General features: G+C 43.3%; 1 protein-coding gene across 1 annotated transcript; it reads left to right on the forward strand.

Annotated features, from left to right (window-relative positions):
- The first annotated feature begins 1701 nt into the window (after nucleotides 1-1701).
- On the forward strand, nucleotides 1702-15433 carry LOC130149179 (uncharacterized). Its single transcript, XM_056338511.1, has 6 exons — nucleotides 1702-1765; nucleotides 3939-4092; nucleotides 5913-6073; nucleotides 8435-8638; nucleotides 8742-8923; nucleotides 9217-15433. Exons 1-6 carry the CDS (start codon nucleotides 1705-1707, stop codon nucleotides 14797-14799), a joined length of 6345 nt encoding a protein of 2114 aa, XP_056194486.1. The 5' UTR covers nucleotides 1702-1704; the 3' UTR covers nucleotides 14800-15433.
- Nucleotides 15434-15885: the final 452 nt, after the last annotated feature.

A 15885-nucleotide genomic window follows, 5' to 3' on the forward strand; every position in this document is an offset into this window, starting at 1 on the left:
GTTAACATTTTAACCACATTTTGGTGTTGCGTATTTGGATAAGAAACCTCACAGAATCCTATATAAACAACTTGTTGAGACTCAGCCTATTAGTACACCCTGCTGGGAGGATATAAGGTAAGAGTTGCATAGCTCACTGGATAGCTCTGTAGGTGCCAAAGACATATTTTATGTTATAATCGGGAGGTCCTTATTTTTATATGCTATGCTATTTATGTGCTAACTTAGGAACAATTCTTAAAAGTACCTTTGTGATACGAGTATCTATGTTGGGCTTTGCATCTTTAGCAATGACATTTAATTTCAAAATATAAAAAACGTAGAAATTATAGACAATTTTGAAAGAACTAGAAGAAAACAATTTTTGTAGCATATTATTGATAAAATAGAATTTAATCCTAGAAAGCCAGATCCTGATCTCTTTGTTTTAGCTAGGTGGCCTTTCAAGTTTCTCTGTTCTAGTTAATGGAACCAAGAAGTAAACTTTCAAAGTGTGAATCTGAGCAGTCATTTTTAATTTCACATTTCAAAGTAAATCTCCAAGAAATGGTAACTATGAGTGATGTGTGGGGCTGTAAAACAGCCTCACCTCTGCTTTTCTGCTGTCACTCAATAACAGAGAAAGGCTCTTTGGGACTTACTGTGATATCACCAAGATGAAAACCTATTACTACTGCCAAGAATCCCCCAAAATCTCTTTCCCCAGGAACCTTCTCCTCTTTGTGGGTTGAAGCAAGTCCAGGAGGACCGAAAGGGTTCTGAGGTGGGCATCCTAGTGAGTTCTAATTCAATGAACTGAACTGATTTTGATCTCACGTGTTCCCTTCCCATAATTAAGGAAAAAAATAGCTTTAAATTCTACACTGAGGTATTCAATTTGGTCCCAAACAATTTTTTTCTTTGCCATCTAATTTTGCTGAAAACAATTTATATTTTAGTTTGAGTTGCTTCACAACAAAAAGCTTTCCCTGCGGGGGCTGCAGATGAGCTGAAAGGCCAGTTATTTGTATGGCTGTGGTGGGGCTGCCACGTTGTCAGGAAGAGAGAGACCCTGTAGCTGTTCATGGCTTTGAGCGCGGTCTGTGGGGGTTAACCTCTGACTACAGAGGAGGCTGATTTGGACAAAAGCTAGGCAGCCTTGGGATCCAGCAAGGCAGAGCTCTGAAGGTTTTTCTTCCCAGGCACTTTTCCAGGGTGTGGAAGACACACCTTTTGTTCCTTCAGCTACTTGGTCGTCTGCTGCCTTTTAGGTGGTCTGATTTTAACTGGCGATTTGCAGACACTGTTTGGGAGGTTTGCTTCATGAATAGGATAGAGAGGATAGAGCTGGAAGTGTGCCTTGGTCAATGCACAGTTCACTTCTGTTCGCAAGAAGTGAAGCGGGACTGATCCAGGGAGAGGCACAAGAGCAGGTCGGCTGGTGGCAGGAGGAGCAGAGGTTAAACAGTAAGAAGGAAGTGTCTGTGAAGAGGGAGTTAGGGGGTTTCCTCCAGAAGTAGAAACAATAAGGAAAATACCATGAAGCCCTGGTTACCTGTAGGGAGTGTCATCACAACCAATAATAGCTTGTTAAAGATTAATCAAGCTTTGAACAAGTATGTGCGTTTGTGGGAAGATCACTTTTTAACCTAATATATATTTAATGATAAACAAATAATTGTTTGAGCTGGCTGATGCTTATACCTGTGTTGTGCAGCCCAGGAGATGGAGATCGACACTGCAGATGAAATTGCTATTGTGGGAATAGGATGCAACTTTCCAGGAGGTAAGTTTTGGGTAAAAGCAAAGTAGACTGCTGAGTGAACACTGAAAAGCACAAGTCATTTATTAATGTTGAAATGGAGAAAAACAGTACGTTCCTCCCTTACTTCTGTATATTTTGTTGCTTTGCTGCTTGTAGGATGTCTTTAAAAGGTCATGCTGCGGTGGAAACTGGTTCAAATTTGTCTGCTGACAGACAGACCTGCAGTGCTGGCTGTGGGCAGGCCATTGAGCTGCACTCATGGAACTCACACAAACGACCTAGATGGGTCTGGGATGATTTGAACGTTCTGCACGTACACCAGCTGGATGATTCTGCATTCTTGCAGGACTATGCATCCATAGGGACAGGACAGACCGAGAGCCTGTAATATAAGTAGGTTGGGCCTTCCTGAAAGAAGGTTCCTGCTTCATTAGAGTATTCATTTTGAAGGGTCCGAGAAGAGAGCAGCACTAGATAAATGCATCTGTGTCTAGTCAGATTCTGCCTCTTACAAATACACACCTAAACGCTGCCTCTTGTACAAGATGGGAAACTGACTTCAGTAAAGAACAGATGCTGCCTACCGTAATAAAAGACAACAGAGTATATTACAGTAGTCTCATATTTACCTTCTTGGGCCTTTACAGTCTTAAAATTACAATTAAGCCCTATGAAAGTGATGGTTGATTGTATTCTGAGATTAGATGGTTAACTGAGATTAGATGGGTGGAAACGTTTAGACTGCGGTGAGAGAAATTTCTAGGTCCAGGATGCCAGTGTCAAACTGCCAGTACTGTTTACATTAGATAGATATGGATTACAAAAATCCCAAAGTAATCCAGGGAGTGGAATACAGTTCTGTCTTTGTGAGTCATTGAGCCTTGAAGGTGACCATGCTGGTCTCTCCCTTTCCATGCTCCTTTCTTGCCCTCACCACATTTCAGTACCCAGCTTCACTTTGTCCAAGGTTCGCTAGGTGTATGCAGTGCACTGATAACTATGTGGCCCATAGCTAATTGTGAGCAGACACGAATGGTTCTGAATCTAGTAAAGTGCTAGTAAATATGTGGCAGCAGTCTCTTGCCCGAGCACTAAATACTAATTTGGTGCAAGCCATTTGTTGGTCCAGACGTGCCAGTAAAGGGGCTCTTTTCAGAAACGTTGCTCTTAATTACGTTGCTGTGCAGTAAGGCAACACGTGTCCTGATCCTGCACTGTGCATGCTCAGAACTGCACTTCTGAACTTGCCTCAGAAGAACCATTTTGGGATGGGAGCTGTCAAACTACCCTGTGTCCGGCTGGTGGCTGAGGCCGTGCCTGTGACGATGGACTGGCCAACCATGGGTTAGGTGGGAATGCCACCCTGCAATCACTGTGACCCACTGCTGGCACAGCCCCCAGCCCAGCACTGCCCCACGCCAGTTTAAGAGCTGTCCTGGCCGATGCCTGGCCATGCCACAGGCCAGCACCTGCAAGGGGCTGTCGGCGGAGTGAGGGCGGGTCAGGCCGCCATGTACGCTGGGCGAAGGGGAAGCTGGGCAGAGGAGGAGTGTGGGCCACTGTGTGGACACCCTGTCAGTTGGTGTCAGGGCTAAGAAGAGGGCCTAGACATATCCACAGTGCCTGGAGCTGGAGCTCCAGATCTCAATCAGTAAGGAAGGCAGGGTCCCTCGCAATCCAGCAGTGGGGTGTTGGGCTCTGTCAGCGTTGAACGTGCACATATTTTTGTGTTTGATTTAGATGCCCTTCCAGCATTAGTGTTAGAGACACAGGATAATGCCTCTGGCATTTTCCTGGTATTTGTAAGCTCAGTCTGTCTTGCAAGAGCTGATGTCCAGAGATGACCTTTTGCTGCCAGTGGAGATGCCTGAGGAGTGGTGCTGTAGAGATAACCGTGTGGCCATTAAGGACATAATGTATGTATAGCATAGATGCAGTGGCATGGTAGGGAAATGGGGACAGCAGAAGGTTAAGGATTTTGATGGGTTCCTTTGCTTTTAGGCAAGCAGCGAGGGGATCAATCATGCTTTTGAATTTCCTCTCACCAAAGAATGGTCATTTCTTTCTGCGGTCATTCTACTCGAGCAACCTAGATCTATATGTTGGAGTTCCTTGTAACTGAGTGTGCAATTCTGAATCTGCACAGGGAGCGGGAGCACATAATTTAATCTACTCTAAAACCTTTCCACAACAGGTGATGGAATTGACAGTTTCTGGAAAGTCCTGGAGGAAGGCAAAAACTGCACAGTAGAAATCCCCCCTGAGAGATTTAATGCCAAAGAGTGGTATGATCCAGATGATAACAAGCCAGGAAAAATATGTACAACGCGAGCTGCTCTTCTCAATGAGTGAGTCTGTTACTCTGCTGTGCCACCGTTTAGTGGCTTTTTTGGGGCTTTTTTTGGTGTTTTTTTTTTGCACTTAGACTAATGTGTCCAGCCCTTCAGAGGCTGCAGGGCACAGGGAGAGCTAGGAAGTGACTTTCTTTTATCTCACGTGATGAACGTGCCGTTGTCAAATGGCAGCTATTCCTGGTGAGTGACATCGATGAGCAAATGCAGTTGCAGGCTGTGTTAGGCACACGTACATGGCTGGGAACACATACAGTCTTTGGTTACATGATCCAGCGTGTATTTGCATACTCACCATGTGGTGGTGTCCCCTACCATGTGATGGGGGTGCCTGCATTTTGGATATACAGAAGTACACATGCATTATGCATGAGGGGGTATATACCGGATCTGGGGTGGGCTCTAGCCTGTCAAATAATTAATTCTGCCTACAATACTATGGACTGCAGAGGAAGGTGGTGGAGTATGGACTCTGAGCTGTAAGAACTGCCTGGTAATTCTCCTCCAAGTTTCAGCCTGAAAGTTAGCCAGTCTTGCTGGACCTCAGGTCCTAATCCTGTGCTTATAGGGACAAGTAGCTCTAATTCATGTGCAGGTGTGACAGTTTAGAGTCAAAATAAGGAAGTCTGGTTTTGCTAGATAGTCAAGAAGGGGATCTTATGCTTAATTTGAGTGTTACGCTTGCTTGTAAACCTGGACTATTAATAATTTCATAATAACCTTGCTTTTCTCTAGGCTCATACTGTCATGTCTTAAAAAAAAGAGAAACTTTTCCTTTATTTTGAGTCCCTCCTCCATAATACTGAGGGATTATATATGTACAAGTATCAGGTAAAGATACCAGTGTAAAGAGAAAATCTGGAGAAGCAAACTGCAGCGTGCGTCCCTTCACTTGTCTCCTCATGTCTCATGTCAAATTATCCCAGACACATGGGTACAGCTGTATGGGGGTTATGATTAATGTGAAGAATAGCAAATTACAGTAAGGTCAACATAAGCTAGCTTTTGTTTTAAATCCACATTCATCTTAAATCCTTAGGCTATAGACCTTTATTCAAGTGAGAAGTTCACATTCACAGAAGAAATCTTACTGCCTCTTGAGAATAATACTTAGCAGGTTTGAACCGTAGGACCCAGAATTACTTCAGTGATTAGTCCCATGTTAGATATTGAATTCTCCACTGAAATGAAGAAATGATAAGCGGCCATACCAATCTGATCTTGGGATACAAGATTAAGCCTGGGCTTGGTCTTTTGTAAGCATGGACCTATTTTGAAGATTTTTTCAAAGATAGACACACATATGCACATAAGGTATTTTTTATTTATTATTAGAGAAGTATGGGTATCTCTCGGAAACATCTGAGCTGATCCTCTACTTACTAACTTTAAATTGTAAAGCATTGGTCTATATTTCCTTAAAATAACTTAGAAGACAATATTTGTTTAAAACCTGCTGGGTAAACCCACACTACAGCAGAGGGAGTCTCATTCTGCAAATTTTCACAGTCTGAGGGGTCCTGTTGGTAAGTGGAGAATTAAGGAGTCTGGTGGAATGACCACATGAATAAAAAATTCTAGGACTGGGCTCATAACTGTGAAATGCAGAATCACTGATAAAAAAACATGTTTTGTGGTGGGACATAAAATATCCTTGACCCATGAACACTTTCTTCTGAATGTCATAAATGGGCACTGTGGGCTAAACCCCAGTTCTGCTTCACTTTTCATGACATTGCAGAAAATGTGTGCTCTGAGTCTAGAAGTAAATGCATATTGTATATATGTTGTACCATTTTCTGGTCTGTGTATTCCAGATTTAATTCATTTGACAACCACCTGTTTGGGATTAATAATATGGAAGCTGAACGCATGGATCCACAGCAGAAGTTACTGATTGAATGCACATACAAAGCCCTGGAGGATGCAGGAGTCCCTGTAGAAGCTGTCAGTGGCACCAAAACAGGTGTTTTTGTTGGTAAGATGCAAATTTCATGGTGAAGAGAGTATGTTCAAACCTCACAAAGGTTGGCGCACTCCTTCATAAACTTTATATACATATCTAACACTGTAGATCTAAGGCTGCTGTGCTATGATATTACTGGTTACTTTTGCTAAGAATTAATAGGCTACTCTAGAAGTTCATGATATAATCCACATATCTGCTTTAGGTGCTCCTCTTAGTGTCTTTAGGCACCGAAGTTGAAGCAGGAAACAATTAAACTGCCTCCCCAAGCCAGCCCTTCCTAGGAATGATACTCTTAAGCTAAGATCCTTTTAAACCAGCAGAAATCCTCATGTAGATATTAGTATGCTGGCAAGGTGCACTTGTCCAACTGCTTACCTCAGTACCTGGAAAAGTTATGGAGAAGATTGTACTGGGTGCTGTTGAAAGACATGTAAAGTGCAATCATCAGGCACAGACAATGCGGGTTCACGATGGGAAAGTTCTGTTTAATCTGCTAGCCTTCTGCAATAAGGTCACCCACCTAGTGGGTGAAGGGAATGCAGTGGATGTCATCTTTCTGGCTTTTGATACTTTCCCTCACAGCATCCTTCTGGACAAGTCCAATTGTGTGATGACCAGGTACACGGTGCACTGGGTGCTGGCTGAACAGCAAGGGGTCAAACGGTTGTAGTGAATGGGGCTACATCTGGCTGGTGACCAGTCACCAGCCGTGTTCCTCAGGGCTCAATTCTAGGGCCAGTGCAAATCAACATTTTTATCAATGATCTGGATGCAGGAGTTGAATGCACCATTAGTAACTTCGCTGATGATAATAAATTGTGATGTGCTGTTGACTCAAGGTACAAGAGGCCTTGCAGAGGGATCTAGATAGATTGGAGCATTATGCAGTCCTCAGTGGCATGAAATTTAACAAAACCAAATGCTGGATTCTTCTGCACCTGGGACGGAGTAACACCGAGCACATGTGTAAATTGGGAAAGGAGCAGCTGGACAGCAGCCCAGCAGAAAGGGATCTGGTGCATCAAATATAGTGTAACCAGCTGGTCAAACAAGGCGATTATCCCACTGTATTTAGCACTGGTGCAGCCTCATCTGGAGTGTTGCGTGCAGTTCTGGGCCCCACAGTTTAAAAAGGAGGCATCCAGAGGAGGGCAACAAAGCTGGCGAAAGGGCTGGAAGGCATGTTCTGTGAAGAGTGGTTAGGGACTTTGGGTCTGCCTAGTTTGGAGAACAGGAGACTGAGGGGTGAACTCTGCTCTTCACAGCTCCCTGAGGAGGGGAGATGGAGAGGGAGGTGCCTGTCTCTTCTCCTGGGTATCCTATGACAGGATGTGTGGGAATGGTTCAAAGCTGTGCCAGAGGAGGTTCAGACTTGACATTAGGAAACATTTCTTTACAGAGAGTGGTCAAACACTGGAACAGGCTGCAGGAGGTCAATGCCCCACACCTGTCAGTGTGTAAGAGGCATTTTAACATGCTTTAACTTTGGGTGAGCCCCGCACTGGTCAGGCAGTTGGACTGCGTGATCGTTGTAGGTCCCTTCCAACTGAACCATTGTATTCCGTTCTATACTATTTAGGTAAGGAGCTAGACCAACAGCACATTTTTACTGGTGTAATCTGTGTATCTTTTAAGAGGAGTTTTCTGGCATAGTTAGGGTCACATAACTATAAGGTCAAACTCTTTAGGTTACCTTTTAGTCTGAGACATGCTCTTCTTCCACAGAGCCGAGTATTCCTTGCTTTCTGAATAGAGACCCTGCATGTTCCACATGCCCAGGGACTTGGGCATCCACTGTATTTTAAGCATGTGTTCTCAGAACAGAGGACACAACTCCTCTCACAGGCCCTGTTGTTCTTCTTCTCTATTTCTGTCTGTCTTACTGGATAAGAGTGAGCAAACCAAAGATTAATAAAAAGCATCATGTGTAGCTTATGCTGTGACCTTCAACTTGGTACATCTGAGGAATTGAAGCTAATGTCTTGTACATTTATATCCCAGCTATCTTCATTGTAACTTCTTAATATATACTCCCATAGCTAAATCAAAACAACCTCTCTCAGAGATACAGGGGTCTCAGCAGGCTACACAGAGCTCAACTGCATCATACAATGAGCTAAGCCATCAGGAAAGGCTTGTCATTTACTATGTAGGTAGAAATTTCAAACGTTAGGTATTTTTGTGTATCTTGGGTCCAAGGGAAATGGCTGAGAGTTTTGCCTTTGACTTGCGCTGAAGTGAAGTTTCACCAGAGGAACACTGATGTCATGTAGTTTACTATTGGGAAACCAAAACACGCCATCAGGTTTAGAGCTGTACACCACTTTTGTTCACTTGGATTAGCATGACACATATTTGGTATTTTTACAGGTCTTATGAATCGAGACTATGAAATCGTAACAAGCAGAGCAGTGAGTGAAATAAATCATTATGATGGTACCGGAACAGCAATGAGCATTACTGCTAACAGGGTCTCATTCACATTTAATCTGACTGGACCATCGCTGGCTATTGACACTGCGTGCTCATCTTTCCTTTTTGCTCTGCACTATGCCTTGCGAGCAATTAAATCAGGTAATGGGGCTGAAGAGATGCTGGGCAATGAAATTAGGATTGCTATTATTTCTGTCTATCATCCTGGGCATCTCAACATGAGTATGTTTCTGTTTTACTCCAGGAGATTGTGAGGCAGCAATCTGCGGTGGAGTGAACTGCATAATAGATCCCCGCACCTTTGTATCTCTCAGTAAAGCAAAAATGATCTCTCCAGAGGGAATAAGCAAACCCTTCTCCAAAAAGGCAGATGGCTATGGAAGGGGAGAAGGCTGTGGTGTTGTTTTCCTTAAACCACTGCAAAAGGTAAGACTGATTGTGAAGCAGCCTAAACCAAGACCAGTTGCTTACTTGAATTTTGTATCTTTAGCTCTAGTAATTACTTTTCCAGAAAAGATTTTCCAATTCAAGCTTCAGATTCATGAAGCATTTATTAAGCATTAAGCACGTATGCACTTCCCCTACCATGGGAAAGGGATCATGCATTTAAAAGTTAGTATCATACCGTCTGTTCTTGGTTTTGTTGTTTTGGGTTTTTTTCTCCTATATGGAGAAAGTATGAGATTATTAAAGATAATTTTACTTTTTTTGTGAAACAGGCAAAGGAAGACTACAACAAAATCTGGGGTGTTATAAACATCAGTGCAGTAAATCAGAATGGTAGGTCCATGACTCCTATCACAAGGCCATCTCAAATAGAGCAAGAGAAGTTACTGCGCAGCATTTATGAAACTCATGTTGATCCCTCAGTTGTGCAGTACGTTGAAGCACACGGTACAGGAACTGCTGCTGGAGATCCTACTGAAGCTGAAAGCCTAGGTAGGGTCATCTGTAAAAACAGGTCTTCACAAGTTTCCATTCTGAAAATTGGTTCAGTGAAAGGAAATATTGGCCACACCGAATCGGCTGCTGGAGCAGCAGCGTTAATCAAAGTGCTTCTGATGATGCATCATGGAAAGATTGTTCCATCCTTGCATTACTCAAAGGACATGAGCAGCATCGATACAGAGAAATTAAACCTTGCAATTCCCACAACTGTAGAGCCCTGGGAAGAATCCAGTGAGTATGGGAGAGTAGCTGGCATCAACTGCTTTGGGTTTGGAGGAACGAACGCTCACGTTGTAGTCAGGCAGGTTAAGCAGCGAGAGCCTCTTCCTGCCTTTAAGAGACCCCTTGAATTAGTTCTGCTGTCAGCAGCATCAAGTAAATCCCTTCAGATGACAATGGCCGATACAGCTGACCAGCTGAGCACAAGGAACTCTGTAACTCTGCCAAGTCTGGCCTATACGTCTGCCTGCAGAAGAAGCCACGCCAGCTACAGGTACCGAAAAGCATTTGTCACAAATTCTCTCCAACACTTGCAGCAAGAGGTTATGTCGGCAGCGAGCACTGAACCCACCATGTCGAAGGTGGAACCACAGCTGGTGTTTGTGTTCTGTGGAAACGGCGTAACGCTGAAGGAGTTCAGTGAGGCACTGCTGAGCTCAGAGCCAGTGTTCAGAGACAAGTGTAAGGAAATAGAAGCGCTTTTTCAGAAACACGCTCCCATCAGCCTCCTGCCAGCAAGAGGTCATAGACCAAAGGATTTGTTGAATCCAGAGCTTTCCCAGCCCTTGCTTTTTACCCTGCAGGTTGCCTTAGCTTCCCTTCTGAAATACTGGGGTATTAAGCCAGTCGCTGCTGTTGGCCACTCGGTAGGGGAAGTTGCTGCTGCGCATTTTGCTGGGTACCTTTCCCTGGCAGATGCAGTCAAACTGATTCATCACCGGAGCAGGCTGCAGGCAAAGACTGCTGCTGGCAGAATGTTGGTGGTTGGAAACATCCCTGTTCAAGAGATTGCTGAACGTCTGCATCCCTACTCGGGAAAGGTGTGCATTGCAGCTTTCAACAGCCCAGTTTCCTGCACCTTGTCTGGGAATTCAGACTCCATGGATGCTGTCCAGAGAGATTTAGCTCAAGCTTTCAGCCAGAGGAACATCTTTCTTCATGTTTTAAATGTCCCAGCTGCGTACCACAGCCCAAGCATGGATACAATACTTGGGGAGTTGGAAGCGACCATACAGCCTTTAGAAAAACAGAAGGGTGAAATTGAAGTGATTTCAACGCTGACAGGAGTGGCTGCTTCTGAAAAGGACTTTGCTCAGGGCAGATTCTGGGCCCAGCATACTCGTGAACCTGTTGCTTTCACTCAAGCCATCAAGACTGCAGCTAAAGACAGAGAAAATATGGTGTTTGTGGAAATAAGTCCTCACCGAGCATTACAGCGAAGCATAAAGGAAACTCTAGGAAAAGGCACGAAAGTCTTCTCTTCTTTGCAAACTGATGCAGAGTATCAGACACTCTTCACCCTGGTAGGAAACCTGTTTGAACTGGGATATAATCCCAACTGGCAGCACTTTTATAATGGGTATCAAAGTGTTCCAGTGGCCATTCCGCGATATCAATTTGATCGCAAAAAACTCATGGCTCACCTGGATATCCATCAACAAGTAAACCAAACAGCTGTCAGCACCAGTCATCCTCTGATTTATGGCATGAACAGGGACAACACGGAGTTTGGCTGCCTGCTGTCTGAGGACACGACATCATACTTATATGAGCACAAGAACAATGGTGTGGCTTTAGTCCCTGGTGCTTTTTATGTGGAGCTTGGTTTGGCCTCTGTGATGAACAGCTCAAGACCTAAAGCACCTCTGAGTACTTGCCAGATGAGTATCAGTTTTACTGCACCATGTGTTCTCACACAGACTCCCCAAGTCTTGAGTATCAAGCTGAGTCCGCAAAAAGCAGTGACAGTGTTCGAGATACTCTCTTCCTCCAACGCAGTTTATGCTGCTGGCCAGGTTACAAAGGGGCCTGAAGCTGTGGTGGAGGAAAGCACCATCTCCTTTCAAGACATCTATCAAAGATGCAGGTCAGTGATTAGCAGAGGGGAGGTTTATGAAGCACTGTCTCAGGTTGGCTTTCAGTATGGTTCAGTATTCAGGCAGCTCAGTGATGTGCATTGCTGTCAGGAACTAAAGGAAGCTATTACAAGCATCAAGGTGAACAAGGAGACCGTCAGAGAGATGTACAACTACTGTATCCACCCAGTGCTGCTTGACTGTTTTCTGCAGATGACCGCTGTCATGACCTCAAGGACATTCCAGTCCAGAGCAGGCTTTCCTTCAGGGATAGGCAGCCTGGTGGTGCTCCGACCGCTGGAGGAAGAAATGATGATATACATGAGAACAAGCAAATCCATTGGGAACAGCCTAGAGGTCTGTGGATGCTTTATGGATAAACGTGGCTCTGTTTTGGCTGAACTCAAGCGCGTTGCCATCACTTTCATGAAGCAAACATCTTACAGAGACAATGAGTTCATGTTTGAAAACAAGTGGAAGGAAGCCTCTCTTCCACAGACAATTGGACATCTGGGGGCTATGCTCAGAGTCCTAGTGTTTGCTGACAAATTTGGGATAGCTGAGCAGCTAAAAAAATATTTGCATCCTGATTCAAGATATGTTATGTGTGAAGACTGGGAAGCCCTCTTGGAAGGCCACTCACAGAATAAAATGAGAGCAGAGGTTGAGGATTATGATGAAATTCTGTTCCTGTGGGGAGTTCAAAAGTTAAATGAAAATTTCCCAAGCAAAGTGGTAGACCAATTGGCAAAGTGTTGTGAAGCCTATCGCCAAGTTGTTGTGGCATTAAGAGAGAAAAAGTCCCGCTCTTCAATCAGAGTCATCACCTACAGATCAACAGAAAGATTCGTAGACCACGTTAACTGTGGGTTTGCATTGTATGGCATGACCAGAACTTGTGTCGTTGAAGTTCCAGAAATCACATTTCAGTTGATTGACCTCAGCTCTTCCAATTCCCTGGACATCTCGGTGCTAGCAGATGTTCTTGTCAAATACAAAGGTGAGAACTATCCAGAAGTTTACATCAGCCAAGGAAGAATTTATGTGGCTGAAATCAGACGCACACCTTTCATAGATGCAGATTACAGCCAACCCGTAAGATCCCTCCAGAAATCAGAAACATTCACTTTGTACACTTCTGATCCGTACACAGCAAAAGACTTGTCTGCTGAATTATCCACCAGCACTGCTGAATTACCAGCCAGCACCACCACTACTCAACTTGACAAACAGAGAGTTGAAATTCAAGTGGATAAAATATGTCTCCACTCAGAAGATTATTTTCCCATTAGTATTTCTAGTCGTAACTTTGGTAATACACTGTACTGGAATTCACAAGCGGTAGAAAAACACAGACTTTTAGCTCTTGATTTCAGCGGCACAGTAACTGCAATAGGCACCGATGTGAAGAAAGTTAAAGTGGGAGATCACGTGGTTTCATGTTATCCAGTTGCGGCATCATCCAGAGTTCAGATTCCAGGAACAGTTTGTTTCAGTGTAAAGAAGTTCCCATTCTTTCAGAATGTCCCTTGTCTGTCATACTTCATCATCGCATGGGAAATCTTCAGCCAGAGGTTACCCAAAGGGAAACATGGCAGAACAGTGGGTATTATTTCTACAGAGCCATCATCAGTCTTCTGCCATGTTCTTTCTGCAGCAGCAGAAGAGATGGGTTGGAGAACAGTACTTGTGAGGCCCACTCCTGATAAGTTCCAGTATATAAACTTATGCAATGCCCTTGTTGTTCTTCCTCCAGTAAACAGACTGTCTCAGGAGGATCTGGCCCACATGTACTTTCTTAAAGATGTGGTGATAGTGTGCGGCAACCAACAGCCTGAACGTGTCTGGAATGTCAGTGAAATTGATCATGAAGATATCAGCTTTCATATAATTACGCCTGCCACCATTTTCCAGAAAGCACCTCTAAAAGAATTGCAAAAGACTGTGCATGCGTGGATCCAGTCCATGGATATAAAACAGTTTAAACATCTGTCAGGTTCTGTTTTTCAGCAGACTGAGACCTTTGAAAGGATAAACTCTGTGACGTCCTATTTTACCTGCAAATCTGTTCCACTTGCTGTACTGAGAAGGCAGAGGGACATCACCATGCTTTCAGACATACCATTGCATGAACCCCAGAAGAAGCTGTTTAAGCAGCGTGCTGTTTATGTAGTTGTTGGGGGGCTCACTGGACTTGGCTTTGAAACGGTGAAATTCATAGCTGAGGGTGGAGGAGGTTGTATTGCGATACTCTCCAGGAGAGTTCCAAGCAATGAGAAGCAAGAAGAGCTGAAGGCTTTGCAGCAGCAGTATAAAGGGAGCAAAGTAGTGTTTGTGCAGTGTGATGTTACTTCGACCAGTGATGTTGAGAAAGCTTTCCAGTCCATTGCAAACATCTTTGCAGGGGCTCCGATCAAAGGTGTATTTCAAAGTGCTGTTGCTTTACACGATGGCCATCTTGAAGTTCTGAAGTTGGCCGACTTTAGGGAAGTGCTGAGCCCAAAAGTAGCAGGGACCTTAAATCTTCATTGGGCTACCAGAGGCCAGGAGCTCGACTACTTTGTGTGCTACTCCTCTGTTTCTTCCTTTCTGGGAAATTCCACCCAGGCCAACTATGCAGCTGCAAACTCTTTCTTGGATGTCTTCTGCCTCTACAGGCGAAACTGTGGGCTTTCAGGACAGTCCATTAACTGGGGTGCTTTGAATGTTGGCATACTGCTCAATCAAAACCATATTCAGAACATTCTGGGATCCAAGGGCATAAATGTTCTGCAAGTGCCTGAGATTCATGAGTATCTCAGGAAGAGCTTACTTATGAATAACCCGCAGCAAGCTGTTGTCAAATTAAACTTCCAAACTTTATTGCATCATGTTTTTTCTCGGATTTTTTCATTCAAAAGTCGCTTCATAACACTTCTATCAGAAGAATTTGGGAACAAGCTTGAAACTGCTGAGGAAACCCAAGTCCAGGATACTGCCTTAATCAAATCTGAAGACTATATCATCTCACTGGTGAGTGACCTTATCCAAGTGAACGTAGATGAACTAACCATGAATACATCACTTTCATCATTGGGCATAGACTCTATGTTAGCTATGACAATTCAGAACCGTGTCTTCCAAGAAAGAAGGGTGGACATACCTCTTCTGAAACTGCTTGACCCTCACACAACTCTGTCAAGTTTAGTAGTAGTTCTAGAAGAAACAAGAAATGCAAATGGAACAGTTCAGGAAAAAAATGCTGCAGTTGAAAATACAGAAAATGGGAGCTGGCTATAGGAGCCTTCTCATTCAGGAACTGTGTAACTTTGGAGATACCTGGACCCTTTGTAGAATCTTAGAATGCAGCCATATATATATATGTCACTGCAGACATATATTTAGTATGCTAAATATACTCTTCTGCATCAACCCAGAAAAACCCACACCAGGTTCTTCTGCTGTTGTGCTAGCTGTATGAATTCCAGTCAATTGTTTGACTTGTTGCTTTCAATATTTTTTATCTTCATTTTTCAATATTTTAAAACGGAAATAGGTAGGTTAATACATACACATTTTCATTTGGTTAATTTGTACGTTCAATGCACATTGCATTTTTTAAGCTATATTAAAGTCTTGATGAAAATGGTATGTTTGCACCACTCAGTGATGAATGCACATGTAAAACAGCACAGGATTGTCACCATTTTTTTCATTATTGTATTTTAAAGTATTATTCTTTTTAAAATATTATTAAATGTGTATAAATGGGGGCATTGTTTTTAAAGACTTCTAGATGTTGTGAGTTGCAGAGTTCTTTAGTCAAAACATTAAACTTCATTTTTTCCTTTTGTTTGCAAAAATATTAAAATTTTACCAGTTGTAAAGCATACAGTAAAGTAACTGTTCTCCTTTATTAATTAACCATTTTCAGTAAAAGCCTAAATAAACAAGAATAGCAAAAGAGTGTAAAAAGCAAAACCTAAAGCGTATATTTGTCTTAATTTTTTGTGCTTCATCCACTCTCCTAGTATAAATTTTCCTAATTCTGACACCCACCCTTATTTTACTCTAGTGAGAAAATACAGATTTGTCCACAAAGACACTGAAGGAAACTTTATATATCTAGTCTCTTACTGTGGGAATAGGGTCCTTGTATTGTTTCTCCCTTTTATATCTAATTATCATTCACCCTGAGATGTCCCTTGCAGCTCTGGTAGTATTCTCCAGTGCATGGTGTATCCATGGACAATGAAGCCCCTCCGAAACCATCTCTTCTCTAGGCTGAACAAGCCCCGTTCCCACAGCCTGTCCTCATAGCTCTGGTACTCCAGCCCCCAAGCATCTTGATGGCCTTCTGCTGAACTTGCTCAATATTATCTATAT

The sequence above is a fragment of the Falco biarmicus genome, chromosome 4 (assembly GCF_023638135.1).
Source record: "Falco biarmicus isolate bFalBia1 chromosome 4, bFalBia1.pri, whole genome shotgun sequence".
In the NCBI taxonomy this organism is placed as follows: Eukaryota; Metazoa; Chordata; class Aves; order Falconiformes; family Falconidae; genus Falco; species Falco biarmicus.

Bases quoted from the DNA above. Each gene is read 5' to 3' on its own strand.
- LOC130149179 (XM_056338511.1), top strand. From the start codon at position 1,705: ATGGAGATCGACACTGCAGATGAAATTGCTATTGTGGGAATAGGATGC. The intron at 8,639-8,741 runs GTAATGGGGCTG...GTTTTACTCCAG, and splicing joins CTTGCGAGCAATTAAATCAG to GAGATTGTGAGGCAGCAATC. The intron at 8,924-9,216 runs GTAAGACTGATT...TTTGTGAAACAG, and splicing joins TCCTTAAACCACTGCAAAAG to GCAAAGGAAGACTACAACAA.